This window comes from Falco rusticolus, chromosome 7 (genome assembly GCF_015220075.1).
Source record: "Falco rusticolus isolate bFalRus1 chromosome 7, bFalRus1.pri, whole genome shotgun sequence".
Taxonomy (NCBI): Eukaryota; Metazoa; Chordata; class Aves; order Falconiformes; family Falconidae; genus Falco; species Falco rusticolus.
The window spans coordinates 18,125,483-18,141,265 of NC_051193.1; the positions used below are offsets into that span (position 1 = coordinate 18,125,483).

At 41.7% G+C, this 15,783-nt stretch overlaps 1 protein-coding gene across 1 annotated transcript in view; it reads right to left on the minus strand.

The window, feature by feature from the left end:
- The window catches only part of NEDD4 (NEDD4 E3 ubiquitin protein ligase), a 60,556-nt gene extending 46,122 nt beyond the window's left edge, over positions 1-14,434 (minus strand). The window contains exons 1-3 of the mRNA XM_037394326.1: positions 14,320-14,434; positions 2,640-2,713; positions 976-1,054 (exon numbers count right to left, since the gene is read on the minus strand). Of these exons, the coding sequence (XP_037250223.1) occupies positions 976-1,054; positions 2,640-2,713; positions 14,320-14,364 (198 nt within the window). The 5' untranslated portion in view covers positions 14,365-14,434. The remainder of the gene's footprint in view (positions 1-975; positions 1,055-2,639; positions 2,714-14,319) is intronic.
- Between the last annotated feature and the right edge of the window lie 1,349 nt (positions 14,435-15,783).

Sequence of the window (15,783 nt, forward strand, 5' to 3'; positions counted from 1 at the left end):
TACTCTCAGATTCTGGCTAATGCTATGGATGCAGAAGACTCATTATGCAGTTCAAATCAGTTAATTTATGGTTTGTTTTCAGCAATCATCACTGCCTTCTCAGTCAACTATCCACATGCTTATATGCAAACATATGTTGATCCTGAAATTATGAACCTCCTGCAGGTATTCCAGATAAATGAGTAGTATTGTAATTCATGTGAACTGTGCAATTTGACAACGGAACACACCAAACTGTGTTTGTGTTTCAAACATAAAAAAGATAGTAGTTGTACAGCAACAAAGTTTCTTCTGTCATTAAAGATCTCAGAAAATCATAAAATCACTTAAGTTGCAAAAGACCTTTGAGATCTTCAAGTCCAACCATCAACCAGGACTGTCAAGTCGACCACTAAACCACGTCCCTAAGCACTGCATCTATGTGCCTTTTAAACAGCTCCAGGGATGATGGATGATTCCACCACCACTGGGCAGCCTGTCCCAATGCCTGACCACCCTCTTAGTGAAGAGATTTTTCCTAATCTCCAATCTAAACCTCCCCTGGCACAACTTGAGGCCGTTTCCTCTTGTCCTGTCACTGGTTATCTGGGAGAAGAGATCGACCCCCCCCTGCCTACACCCCCCCCTTCCAGGTAGTTTCCAGGAAAACCACCTGCCTGATCATGGTGTCTCCCCTGCCAGGTAAGTATGATTCTATCAGAACAATCCTGTATTTCCACAAGTGATGTAGTTTTGAATCAGTACTCACCTTATACCCCTTAGTCTTTCTCTACCTTTCATTAAAACTACTGAAGAGAAAACATCAAAATAACACCATGAACAGAGTAGGTCATGGAACATTCCTTTCCCTGTGTCCATTCAAAAAGGTGACATATTAATTCTCCCACTTCCTGCAGTATTAACTTTTTCTCTAGAGTCTGATAAAAAGCCCAAAACAAACAAAACCACCACACCCATAACGATAAGATGGCTAACCTTTTTAATAGTTTTTGTCTGAACACTGGTAAGGACTCCGTTCACCGGATCATACACTGTCACTTTCACATATGGGTCACTGGGAAGGGGAAAGAAAGAGATATGCATGCTGTTATACATCCTTTTTTTTGTCAGCATTATTAGCAGTTGAGTTTTAAAAGGCTTAAATTAATAGAAGCTATGAAACTAGGAGTTAAGAGTTACTTTAGGGACACCATATACATGTACTTACCATCATTTTCTAAATAGTTTTAGACACAAAACTAAACGTTACTGATTATGACCATACTAGCTATGTCATTTTATGTTCTGTGTATCATTACAGTTTTATTCTCTATTCCTTCACAGTTCTTACTTCATGAGAAGAGATTTACTAAACCCTCATGCATTTCAACAAGACATACATGAAAAGAAAACAGCTGCAACTGAAAGAACTTTAAGTATTAAACATCTTGGTTTTAGCGATCTAAAACACCTGGAACTCGAGGTACTTCCTTGAACATGCAGTGTTTTTATTAATGTTCTATCAGTTTCACAGAGTTTAACCTGAATTTTTCTATCAATGCCAATGTCCTAATATGGTTGCTTAAAATGGCCTACTGCCTCAGGTATTTTTTCTTCCTTCCTGTGGCACAATAAAAAACAATTTAAGAATATTTACTTTTCAAGAACAGAGTTCAAGGCATTCAATTGCTCCAACAGATGAGTTACAAAAGGCAACCAAGACAGTGCCACACAGCAAAACAGCATACGGTTTTCACATATTTAAGTTATGATGAGACAAGGTGCCCGATTTCTGTTTAAAGTAAAAAAAACAAACCTGAAGAGAGACTGTTTGGCTTTAAGGAAAATATGAATATCACAACTTTTTTTCCTAAAGCTAAACCGATGTCACACAACAATTCTGCTAGTGCTAAAATAACAGCATTCCTGTACACGTGCCAAAGCAGCTGACAGCAGAACTAATACTAAACCCATCAGTACTTTTCTAGACCCTCTGTATAGGGCCAGAAGAAAAAGTAGCTTTAGTACAAGCTGCATGCTGCCACTTGTCAAATCTACAAGATCCTACAAAGCATTTCAATTACTAGTTCAAAAGTCTGATCTTTCCTGTGGTAAACGTTAAGCCACTTGATTTGTTTCTTCCCTTACATGGATTGTTAACTTTTAAATTTGTACATACCCAGAGCCTGCAGCCACTGGCATGCATTTCCCACATCTATAGAACTGGTGGATGCTGTTCTTCTGCATATAATTTGAGTGGAAATAGTCTTGTTGCTACCCATGTTTAGTGTTGTGTTCATTCCAAGTCTTTAAAGCACAGATGAGAATTTTGATTATAATTGTACTCTTGTTATTTTAGCTGTAGTTGACCTGAAGTAAAATATATACATGTATCTATCCTCCATGGCAGAACTATTTTACCATGCAGAGAATGAAACCTCCCCACACATTGCTTTGCCAATGCACATTTATCCAGGTGACTCTTGGGTAAGAAAACAGGTATCTTCATGTTTATATAGCCTCTGATAATTTTACAAGGTTACCAGTTAAAACATTTCTCATTTTTTTGGAAAGAGGAACAGCAGGATTTACTGAAACAGCGATGGAAAGAAAATAAAGAAGCAGCTGTGCCTTAATATATTGACAACATATATTCTTACCTGGCTCCTAAGATATCCTTCTTGGCCAGGCCAATTCCAGCTATAACCTTCACCCTGACAATTCGTGTGTTCTCCTAAAATACAAAATAACAATAACCCAAGAGGTGTTCACATTTATTTTTCATATCTATTTTTTATATACAAAGCTACAAGCAATTAATGGCATAATTTTGAACTTACAGTGAGAACTACAGACTTAAGTAATGCACTTACTTTGACAGAAACAGCTCAAAGTTTCAATAGCAAATTTATTCTACCATTAACCCTTTTAAAGTCTTACCACCACTGTACCCACATATGATGGTAGACACAGAATCCAGAAAAAGCGGGTAAGTCACTAGAGTAGGGTTTGGGTTGTTTTTTTAAAAAACAATTTGTTTGTTTGTTTCTCAGCATTCTAAAGGTATGGGATTTTGGTTTGAGTTTGGGTGTTTTAACCCCACAGGGCAGGATTATTAACCTAGCATACAACTGTTCCAGCCAGCCTTCTTTCCCAAATTCCAAACTGTTCTGGCAGTGGCAGTCACCACCTTCCCCTGGCAAGCCTTGCAATACACTTGTATCAGACTGGACGCAGTACCTATGTACTCCACAGCACACACGAAGGTCTTCTCCTAGGGCAGTGATAAGGGCAAGCTGCTATTGCCACAATTCACAGAGCCCAGCGATTGCTAACACTCCCAACTGCTCACAGGAAGGCGAGCATCTGGGAACAGTTTCCATGAGCAGTTCCCGTTTCCCAGCAGGCAATTCTAAGCCATCTTTTGTACAGATTAGGCAAGGACTTTTGTGAGAACACGCTCTGAACAGCATCACATTTTCTGGTGCACATGATCTGTTAGGATGCAAGGAATGGGTTGCCACTCAGACAAATGCATATGGACCAATCAAGTTTTCACCTAATGGTATCTTGGCATTCATCAGAGAGTAGGAAAGAAGACTGACCATAAATTTTCTTTCCTGGGGGAAATGAATGGGGTGTAAACCAGAACAGATTAATAAAGAAGTAAAGAACTCTGGGAAAAGGGAAGAATAAAGAATTCTTGCATCTATTTTTATTTTGCAGCACGGAGAGGCCGTGCTCAAAATAGCGGGATTTCTGAAATGACCTGTCAGCAAGGTACGAGATTTCAAAAACCAAAACGCTGTTTCAGTTACACATTATCCAGATTACTGCTTCACAGAAGTGACATCAGTGATTGCACTCCTCCTGTTAATTAATATAGCTGTGCAGAGCCTTACATGGCTCGGCTGATAAGCTACTGAATTCAAGAGGAGGAAAAAATCCCAACAGCTGTGACCATGTCAGAGGAAGAAGACAAATAAGCACTGTTTCTCTGGAAAGCAAAAAGCTTTGCAGAGGAAGGACTGTTTGTAGGCAACGGCTAGTCAGAGAGACTTCTGAGGAAAGCTGATCCAAACTGGGTGGTTAAAGAGTTAAACAGATACCAAGAGCAATGGGTGAAGCAGCAGACGTTGTCTCTGGGGCCTTCCTGAATTCCACATATGATTGAAAGTGCTTTCAGAAGACTGTAGAAAGCACTCTGAAAGTCTGTTTTATCATCCTCTATATAGCCACAGGGTTGGACTCCCTAATCAATACTAATTGGAGGGTTTCCCCACAGATCTCCTGTTTCACTTTTTCCACTAACCACTCTCACCCCGCAAAAACTCACCACACCCCTTTTTGTGTATTTTTTTAAACCGATAGGTGATACTGAAAGGTCCACTTCTTCCTTTTCCAAGCTAAAAAGGCTAGAAACTTCAGGAAAAAAAACCACACTAATGTGCAAGGGCAATACTTAATTATGAGAGTCTCTGGTCACACTAGTGAGCAAGGCAGACCAGCAGAAATACAGACAGCTCAATCCACAGACAGTCAGAAGCGCTTTACACCAGGCAGACCCATTTTGCTCCAACCTCACACATCCTGGAAGAGGCAGAGACCTGCTCACAGGATACAGGTCTGCACTGTGACCATATGACCTTTTCTCCCCTCTCACCAATGACAGAATTGCTAAGGAACAACTGCCACAGCTCACAAAAGCTGCCCCAAACACACTGATCCCAGAAAGCGATGAACAGCCAAAGAATTCCAGGACTATCTGAAGTTCATTTCATGCAGCCAAAAATTAGGCTATGCAAGCTCTGCACAGGGCCAAAGCATCAGCTACTTGATTCTCGCATCCAAAGGGCATAGGTTTAAAACCAAAATTTAATTGGGTCAAAGGCCATTTTGAACCTTTTCTTCTTCATTCACAGTGCTCAGGAGATCCTTCTGTAGATCCACAGGCAGCTACAACCTGAGGGTGTTCTCATGGTCCAAGAACACACAGGCTACAGCCTGTACCTGTTCTACATTGACTGCAGACACTCTCAATCTTGTCTTGCTATTCTCTTCCACCACTGTGGTGCTTCCAGTGGTGCTGGTGGCATGGAAAGGGATAGGCACCTAGTCAGTAGCCAGGTACACACCAGCTATGTCTAGCAGCACTGCAGCTCGTCTAGAAAACTGCTCTCTCAGACCAGTTTATCTCCTCAAGAGTCCCTTCCTGGCCATAAATGCCTACCCACACTTTTGCAGTCCCAACATAAACTTGAAGGGGTTGGTCAGAATGTATTCCATCTGTACAGCTGAAGAGACAGTGTTCACTGCAGCTTTGAACACACTAGGAGTCTTAAAGGTTTAACGCCCTGGTACCCAGCTGCTCTGCAATGCGGACATGCACTTCTGAGACACACACACACACACGACAGCCCATCACAGGCAGCAGCTCTGGGCACAGCTGTGCAGGGGTTGTTTGTATAGATGCGGCAAGGATGTTCAGCTTCTTTTGACATTTGACTGCCAGCCACTTTGGAGATGAGGCGGGGTGAGACAACACAAAAACAGCTCACAACACAGCATCATATATAAAATACAAGCAGACCATTTCACCATTAAAACTGTGAACTGTTAAACTGTTCCCTCTGAGAATACATGTACCCCAATATGAATCTGGTAAAAAAACAGCGTGGGAAAAGAAGTATTTGTTAAACTACTGCATCAGCCTGGAGTGGCTGCATACAAATGAAGTCCAAATGACACCATTTACATTAGTCTGCTCCTAACAAATTCAAGGATAAATTATTTGGGGGGGGGAGGGTGTGGGGGGTGTGTTATATATTTTTAAGGCTAAGGGGTGGGACATATGAGGAGGATAATGCTACCACATATTACAAAGACTGAACTGTCCAAAAATTCTTCGTCTGATTAAGTCAGACAAAACATCCTTTACAGAGCTGAATCAGCAAGTTAGTTATCTTATTATGAACTTCCAGGTTTTATCATTATTCTATTGTTATTCCTATCAGTATATTCTGAAGTACATGTTCAAGATATAACTGGTCAAAATAGCTGGGTCTGCAAAGACATGCCATGTTCACAGTCTGTAACAATGAATCTATTGACTAAGGGATAGTACATAAGACAATGAAATAGAAGGTTTCTGAGCTGATATGTAATCAATCAATAACTTTAAAGACAATGCCTGCCATCCTGCGATACTTTGAGGTTACTGTGACACAGAAATCCTTTTTATGTATCCCTGTTAAAACAGTTTTAAAATGTGTACTCTATACAGCAATGCAGGAGTCAAACAAATAAAGCGGCACTTCTGTAAGTGGATTGTGTTTGGAAAGAAATCTCACACTTTTAAGTTTAAAACTTGCTCAGTTTATCAGCATTGAATGGTCTTGCCTGGGTTACAGCTGTTTATACTCAATGACTATAAAGGACAAGTATTAACACTGTCCATTCTCACCCTCATCCTTCCCAAATTCACATGGTAGGAAAATAATGCCGATGACAATTGCAAGACTGACTCCTCCTTTAGTTGTGGAAGCCCAAGACAGACCAGAAGACACAGGAAAAAGCATATGCAGGATGAAAGGGTGAGAACGAAGGCACAATTCTAGAAATGGTGACATGGTGATTACTGTAGTACAAAATACTGAATAAACCAGAGAATGATTGATGAAGTGTGATCCTCATCTGAAGATCCCCAAAGGTAGGATGCAGGCTTTGAGTGTGAGCCCATGCATGTGTACAGTTGAAGCATGTTGCTAATTCCATGGACTATAAATAATAAAATATTTCCTACACAAACTATATGTAGTAAGATTCACAACAAGATCACAACAAAGAGTTGTAACTTGTCACTTTAGAAGTTTTAGCAGCTGCCTATACCCGAGTCAGGGGAGGGCAGGGGAAAAAGCTCAAATTCTTTCATTTTGGGCATTGAAACACTATAATGTTACACCAGCAAGAGGCTTTTACCTTTTCCAGTCATTAATGTAACAACATCCAATAACGCAACTATGAACATATTATACTACCAGCTTTTCTCCTTCACTTGAAGCAGTAAGAAAAAAACCACACATAACATGCTATTAGATAATTCAGTGGCTATAAAGGCACTCTCTGATGTTAATGTAAACACTTCAAGTCCAAACGATTTTACAGAGTTTTCAGCAAGTTACAATCCGTTTCTCAGTTTGCACACATCCCAACACATCCCAAACCTCCAGCAGGTTTGGGATTGAAGTAAGATGCAGATAAACAACCACCACACAGAAAAAGCAGTTTGACATGTGTACAATACATACAAAATCCAGTTAAATTAATTGTATAGCAATAGAAGATAAAGGTTTTTAACTAGGAGAAGAGTTTTTCAGAGTACTTATTTGATCACTATTTGAAAATTATTTTTATTGGCTTTCCTATTTTAATCTTTGCTTCAAATTTTGGGTTTGCTTTTTTAATATACTTGAAAAGATTCATGCAGGACAGAAGGAAACACCAAAACCAGGATGGTTAAATTAATGTAAAACATAAAATGGTAGTATCTGCTGGACTACTAGACAGCTTTTTTTGAGGAAGCCAATATAAAAATGTCTGAGCAGTCCAACAGAGAACACGCTTTTTAGTAAACAATTGCTCTAGGCAATAACATCCTGTTATTCTTTTGTTCCAGCTAGATAGGTCAAGAATCAGCCACCACTAAATCAAGCCAAGAAAAGAGCATCAAAGGATATTACAACAATAAAACAGGACAGCAGCATCACCTTTTAAGATTCTAGTAATATCAGGAATTATATATTAAGGCTTTCTTAAGCTTCATACCATGTCTGCATATAGTGCACAGATAAAAAGAGAACAGAAAAATCAGATTTGAGTAAGTGCAGATAAGGCAAACTGAAATAAACATAGTTTGGAAGTTCAAAACTGAAACTAGTAAATAGCCTGGCCCCGTGAAAAGAGCATAAAAAAGAAGGGATGGATGTTCAACAGGCTGAACATATTCTACATCCCCTGTAGAGTGATCCTTGCCATCCCATGTACTGAGGTCCAGAACGGCAGAAGGGGAAAAAAAAAAAACAACACACCAAATGAGTATTATCAATTACTATAGAGTGTTGTGCAGCACACACCTACACAGACTGCTGACCTCATTAAGGAACAGCTATAAACAGAGAGAAACATTAGGACACTTGCGTGGGCAGAAGTGCACTAAAGCCAAATTAAAGTGCACTAAGCCTGTTAAAGAGTAATTACTAGCATAAGAGATACACATCATGAACGTATAGTTTCTTTTATAGCATGCTTCTCAAATCTCCGAGACATCTTACACAAGGTACCCAGCTTTACCCTACTAGTAACTTGTACTTTAAGTACAGTTGATTAAAGACAGACATATTCACATAAAAGGCTCTGAAGCCTAGGAGCAGCTTGGAAACGATGCTGAAAGATTACTTACAGCTAAAGTGACTACATATTCCAGTTGAACAGATAGCTCATTGCATCTGCCCATTTTAGTAGATTAACTGCTGTGTTTCTCTAAGTTTAAAAAAAAAATCCTATCTTAGCATGTTTCCTAACCTGTATCTCCCATCCAAGATCAGCACTTTATTTGTTTCAGATTGCATTAAAGGTTTGGTTATTTGGTTGGGGTTTTTTTCTTGAGATCATTAATAACCATAAAAGTTATGTTTGAGAGTTTCACAACAAAAATATATTCCTTAGTGGCATTTACCGGAGCGATAAGCAGTCATGTTATCTCAAAGAAAATTTCAGTCTGCATAATTAAGGATTTGACTCTTCCATTGCCTACACTGAGGTCAACCCAGAATGTTTTCCCTTAAGCAGTCCAGAAGGTATTGACATTCTTCACCTGCCTAACATTAAAAAACACTATTTAAGAACAGATCTTCCTCATATATCACAGAAGAATTATAAATAAAATTCCTTAGCTCCTAAACAAAACACTCCCAAAACAATTATAAGATCAGGCTAACTAAATACACTTATATATGCTATATTCAGCTTCAGCAATTCCAGAAGGAGACAGATACAAAGCTAACAGCATGAGGAATAGGTCCAATGAGTTTATTGTTAAAACTTACCATCTTGTTTGAAAGAATTTCCCACAGAATGGTGAGCCTTAGCTGAAGAACAGTAGTTCCTGCAATATTCAGACCTTGCAAGTTAGGCCAACGTGTATATTAAGTGACCTCTAAATGATACTAACTTTTGTTAGCATCACCAGTTCATTTCACCAGGAGGTACAAAGCAGGAAGGAGACTTTGCTGTCTATGACCGTTCCTGCACAACACAGAGAGCACTCTCTTTCCCCTCTGTGGCAATGAACAGAGCTGAACCATTTTCCTTTGAAGAAATTCTCTCAAATCAAGTTTTCAATTCAGGAAGACTCCTATTATAGAACTACATTAATCAATCTTGTAAACATAATGAAAGTCATTAACTTCCACCTGACAGTTACAAGTTCAGTCTTACTAACTCACTAAAAGAACTTAACCATTAATTGTACCACAGGAACATTTTGTGTTCATAAATAAGGAAGTTTCTCCTTCAAGAAATGCAGGCTGTGCCTGCAGATTCTATTTAACACTTCTGTTCAATTGCAAATTAAGGAAAAGATTCAACAAGACAGGAGTCCACTAACAGAACTACCCATTTGCCAACAAAATTTTACTTTAAAAAAACCACCAGAAGACCCAACACAAGAAACCCCAAACCAAAAAACCCAACAACGACCAAACCCCTTTTCAACATGTGCAACCCAACACCACAACAGTTACAGCCAGTGTTTGTTCAGTTTGAAAGAAAGGTGTTAAGAAACAAAACAAACCAAACCCAGGTACATAAGATAGTTTCTGGAAACCACCAGATGCACGCAAGTTATATTGCTGTTGAAAAAAAAAGCCAAAACCCCTAAACCAACAACAACAATAAACCAAAACCCCAAAAAGCATTTTTACAAGTGTAAACTACTACAAATACACTGGATTCTAGCTTAAGTGCAGAGCATTTCTGAAGCAGAGGCATGCATATCTTTGCCTTCCCTTCCCTCCCTCCACCCTAAGTGCCCCAGAGTCAGATGGAGCAGATGTCTAGTACAGAGGTGCACAGGGTCTGAACAGGAACCGAAGCACTGAGCTGCCTCAAGCTCAGGCGCAAATGAGCCGAAAAAAAATCCTGTTTTCATCAGAAGCAATACAGAGGAAGACCACTCCATGCCAGTCTCAAAAGCAATCAGCAATATGAAAAGGGTTGTGGGGTAAGGCGTGCAGTACAGAAGACAAACCACATATCCAAGACATTCAGTTCACCAGCAGCAAGCCAAATAACCATGAACAACTACTCCAGTAATATTATTTTTATATTCCTTTAGGATCTCTCTAAATCTTTCCAGAATGAAATACCATATGCTTATGGGAAATCCTGTGTGACCTGCAGAAAACAATAACACTTGTTCTACATAGGATAGCTCTCAAGTGACTGAGAAACCTGAAATGGCAGACACGTGCAAGTGGGAAGTGTATTTTTGCTTGTGAGAAGTTGCCATTACTAGTTTTGATCCCAGAAACACATCAAACATAATAGACTCAAAAGATCAAAAAGGCTAGCTAACTTAGCATGTTATTTAGGCAATACAAAAAGAGCTAAGCAAAGTAAGTTCTTAATTCAGGCTGGGACTGGAAGAACTCTGACATATGGAAATTTTTTAATTAAACTGGCTATGAAATACATGTACGCAGACAAGCAGCATCATTTTATATCAAATGCCATTCCAAAGCCCTACAATGCAAGCAGGTACTTTCATAGAAAACAGAAATAAATACATTGTCATTCTGGACAGATCCTTCAAAATAATTCCTCCTTCAGACTTTGAAAGATCATTCCACAATAAGTGTTAGAAAATGCTGTATTTTGTACTGCAGTCAATTGTCACAAAACCACAGCCACTAGAAGCTAATAGCTCAGCGTCAGAAAATGCTTGCTCAAAGCATTTCATCTTCTGAAATCTAACTCTTAGCAACCTGAAAGTTTTGTATTAGAGAGTCCCTCAGCTAAAAACCCCATAGCTATAGGCATCCCACCTCAACAAGCACATTTAAGAGCACTGGCAAAGCTACCACTGCTATGACAAAGAAAAGCAGCAGCAGCAGTTGTGTCAGGCTGTGCCTGTGCATCTGAACCAACATTTGCAACTATATTCAAAAGGCAGACATATCCCAAGTATGCAACAACAGGCACAGTTACCCACTCCAGACAAAGTCTGCAGCAGTTAATGCTCCTGTTTTGTTTTTTTTTTAAGCAGCCTGAGGCAACGAGCACTGTGAGAGAAAGTCTGACCTGGAGGTGGTAAGTATACTTTTGCCTCTTCAAAAAACACCTAATAAGAGGATAAAAAATAATTCTTAAAAAAAAAATAAATATCAGAGCTCTTAATTTTTCTACATTGAGATCAACTGTGGCAAGGTGTATCATCTGCTTATTTGCCTTTTTTCTATATACTATCCTGAAATGTAAAATACTTGACAGTTAAAGACATTCAGAAATATGATCAACATTTTTAGTCTAATATTGTTCCTAGATTATATTCATTTTAGCTTGCTATTGCATATTCATCCTGTTAGAACGTCTGATAATAGGATCATAAACTATTTCTTTCCAAAAGACAGACACCTTACTATGTGAGCAATACCAATTTTGCTTACTATTTAATATTTTCACCCTATCTTCATTTTTCAGCATATGACCCCAGACCTCATTTTCCACACACTGCTAAGACCCCACTCTGAATACAGAATTATTGTCTTCCCTATTGACTTTTCTAGTGCTCATTATTTCAATATCCAACTAAGTTGTACAAAGTCCTACGGGTGACAGAAGGATACAATATCCATATTACAGAAGAAAAACTGAACCAGAGAAATAAAGGACAACTGCACCTGCTAGATTCAGGCACAAAAATTCAGATACCTAAATATAACACATAGAGTAATACCCTGTATATACAATAACCTCAGCTACAGCTTCCTTTGCATCCCAGCTTCTTTTTTTTTTTTTTTTTTTTGTCAGGATCATCATAATAGCAATCCTTTAATAAGTCTAAGTGACTAATACACCATTAACCAAAAAATCCAGCATAAATGTATTGGGGGGGGGGGGGGGGGGGAAATCCATACTCTAATACTCCATTCAACTGCCTCAACAATTAGACCAACTTCTCCTCACCTTCCTTATTTAGTTTTTATATTTACAATATAATGATATGCAATACCTGCAACAAGTAAAGAGGATTTGCAGCTAACACTGCTTTTACCAGACAATTTCAATTCATACCCCAAGCAAATCCATCTTGCAGAATGGGTCACAGAGCAGCCCTACAGAAGCTGCCATGTGCAGACTACGAAAAACCCATGAGAGGAGGGCGAGGAAGGCTTTTACAGAAAACTCCTTGATGCTACTTTCAATATGATTTCGTTTCTGACTTTGTGTTTTTGTAGTGATTCTGTGTATGCAATCTTCCAGATTAAAATTCTGATAAGACCAAAAAAACCCCAAAACCCAATCTAAAGAGGCAGAACTCTAGTTTCTGTTCTAGCACCCTAGGCAAAAGCAGCTGGCAGCATTTTGTCATCTGTGCATGCAGAATCACACATGAAAACCATGAAGAACACTGAGCAAGTTCTTTACATATGAATTAAAAAGCACCAACTGAATATCAAAGACTGATCATAAACTGCATTTTTCCATCTGGAACTTGAAATTTAGCTAAGCTTTTGAAATACAGAAAAAGTTGGATCTGATACATTTGTTACATACTCCAACTTTCTTCCCATTCCCCCCTGCTGTTCCAAAGGAACATGTTCATGTTCAAAAGGATCAAGGGAAAATGAGAATTGTTCCATTTTGACTAGATTTCAAAATATTCTCCCCTGACTAAAAATAAAATATGTTTTTAATATAAATATAACTAATATAAATATAAAAATATAAACTAACTAAAAATTAAAATACAGAGCCTGAGGCATTGAATGATTTAGACCAACCAGATTGCCTCAAGAAGTTACTAGCAACTGAAAACAGAATCTTGCAATGGGAAGTGCTATGCAACCCTTGCAGCATGCTGTGCTAATTTTTTATTAGAACTCCTATGCAATTCAAATATTAAGAAGAAAAAAAAAAAGCATTTGAGACCTTTATAGTTACTTCTCCAGAAGCGAAGCACAACTTGAGAAAGAGAGCTGTGATAACAGACCAGGAATAATACTTCATCATTTATTCAGAGAGTGAATTCCTGCTAAGGACAACAACAACTGTGTTTTGACACAAGAGATCATCACTGCCTGGACACAAAAAGAGCTGATCAAAGACAGTCTTGGTAAATATCCTGTTGGCTCAAAGACAACATTACTGACATTTCACACAGGTCATCAACCAGCTTTCAGATGGATACAGCTTTTAGTCTTCCTGTACCTGCAACTAAAAAAAAAAAAGTAACCTTCTTTCTTCTTGATGAAAGTTAACTATTCCACCAGTATTCTGCCCTGTGCACAAGCCGCAGTTACAATGCAAAAGCCTCAAGTCTACCACTTGAGCACTGTAACAGGTACATCGGTATCCGCCACCCTCCAGACCCACGTGCTCAGGAACTACGACTTCACGACAGAAGTCTCCGTAGTACGAAGTCACTTTCAGTCACCACGAGTTTACTGGGAAAAAAAAAAAGAAACAACCAAAAAAACCAACCAAAACCCACCAAAACGCACACAAGATTTCATAACTCTCACTAATGGCAACGCAGAGAAAAGCACCGTCGCTCAGGCCGCGAACTACCTTTTGCACAATTTTAATCCACGCATCGCTTCAGCGGTTTGCATACTGTCTGTGACAAAGCCTGAAACAAAGACTTTATTCTTCAGGGCTGGGAGAGGGAGCGGGGGGAAAAGAATCCCGCTTCGCCCCTCCAGCTCCGTCACGAGGAAGTTGCCCCACAGACGCGTCGCTCCGTCTGCCGGGGAGGCTCGCAGGGCTTTCGGAAAGCAGCCTAGAGACAGGAGTGCCGGTGCTAGGCGACAGGGCAGCCGCCAGCTCCCCGCCGCCAGGGCTGAGGGGAGCTGCCCCGCTCCCCGGCCGGCCGGGCCCCCGCCTCACCTCAGCCCGCCTCATTCCCGCCGCCACGCCAGACCGCGGCGGGCCCGCAAGAACCACCCGCCCTGAGGGAAGACCCGCCCGGCCCGGCCCGGCCCGGCCCCGCGGGGAAGCCGCCGCCCTCCCTCCGCGGAGAAGAGAAGCGGGAAGCGCGAGGGGGGCGGTCACAGGCCTCACCTCCTCGCCCGGCAGCCCGAACACCTCCACGGGAGAAGCCGCCATGGCCCAGCGGCGCGCGCTCCCCGCAGCCCCGCCGCCGTGTTTACCCGCCGCCGCCGCCGCCCCGCCGCGCAGCCCGCCACCGCCCCGCCCTCAGCCCCGCCCACAGCCCCGCCCACAGCCCGCCGCGCGCGCCACCGCCGCGCCCCCCTCCCCCGCCCCCGGCACTGCGAGCGCGGGCCCATGCCCTCCTCCTCTCTCCGCTCCCCCCCCCCCCTCGTCTCTCCTGATTGGCGCAGAAACCCGCGCCACCGCCCACCCAGGAGACGACGGCGCCTTCCGATTGGCTTCCTCTCCGCGCCCCGCCCGGAGACACGCGCCGCGCGGGCAGCCTGAGGGAGCGCGCGGGCCTCCCTCAGCCCCCTCAGGGCGTCCCGTGCCGCCCGCCCTCGGGGTGCACGGACAGCGCTGTGCCACCCCCCACCCCGGGCCCCGCTCGAGGGGCACACCTTAACTAGGCCACGGGGTGAGTGCAGTCGTTTTTCTGAAGATTTTCCCTGTGGGTTATGCCATCGGGGTCTTTTCTGCATCTCCAAGGGCTAAGTGCAAGCTGTGGCAGGCTCTGGCTTAAACCCCTCGTATCTAGGGAACCTTCTGGAATTGCAAAAATTTGGGGAAAACCGAGAGGAAAAAATAATCATTGTCAATGCGCAGAAGGCACCTTGCCCCACCAGGCTGAGGTAGTGCTGCCTTCCAGGTTACTGGGAGCAGGAAGGAAGTCCCCGCTGTGGTAAGGGGCTGGCCTGAGCTAACACCCAAGCAGGGAGAACGCCAGAGAAGAGAAAAATAGATAAACTATAAAAGCCTTGTCTGAAATCAAAGCAACAGTGTTGGAATGACACTACATTTTCTCAAAAGAAAAATCTGTCCCCTGCAAACTTACAAGCTGCAGCAACATGTCGCTAAGGGAGCATGACAACATTTCGGCTGAACACTTGAGGTCATTCCCAAATCGCTGTTCAGCAGTGCTTCCCAGCCATCACCTACACTGCAGTTGGAAGGACCGGGTTCCATGATGGTTTAATAAATGGCTTGAATTCATGCCGCCTTGAACAGCTGCCTGTGATTCACTCCGGAGTCCCTCCCTGTCCACTGGCCTTCCCAGCTGGCAGAGGACAATAGGAAAAGCTATGCTGAAAAAAGTATAAATAAAGTAGGGTGTTTTAGTCTGAGCCTTGTAGCCATAAGCCTTTCTACAAGCCTGAGCCAAACTCTTCCAGGCACTGCACAGCCTGTGGGTGCAGAGAACGTACCTTCATCTTAGGATGAACACATGGAAAATCACGTGTGTCACTAACAACAAACAAATGTAGCAACACCTGCACTGGCAGGGAACCAGTGTCTTCGCTCATCTTTCAGCTCCTCCAACCTGGCCCCTCATGACCTGGGTGACCTATTTCTGTCATCATCTGATGAGAAACT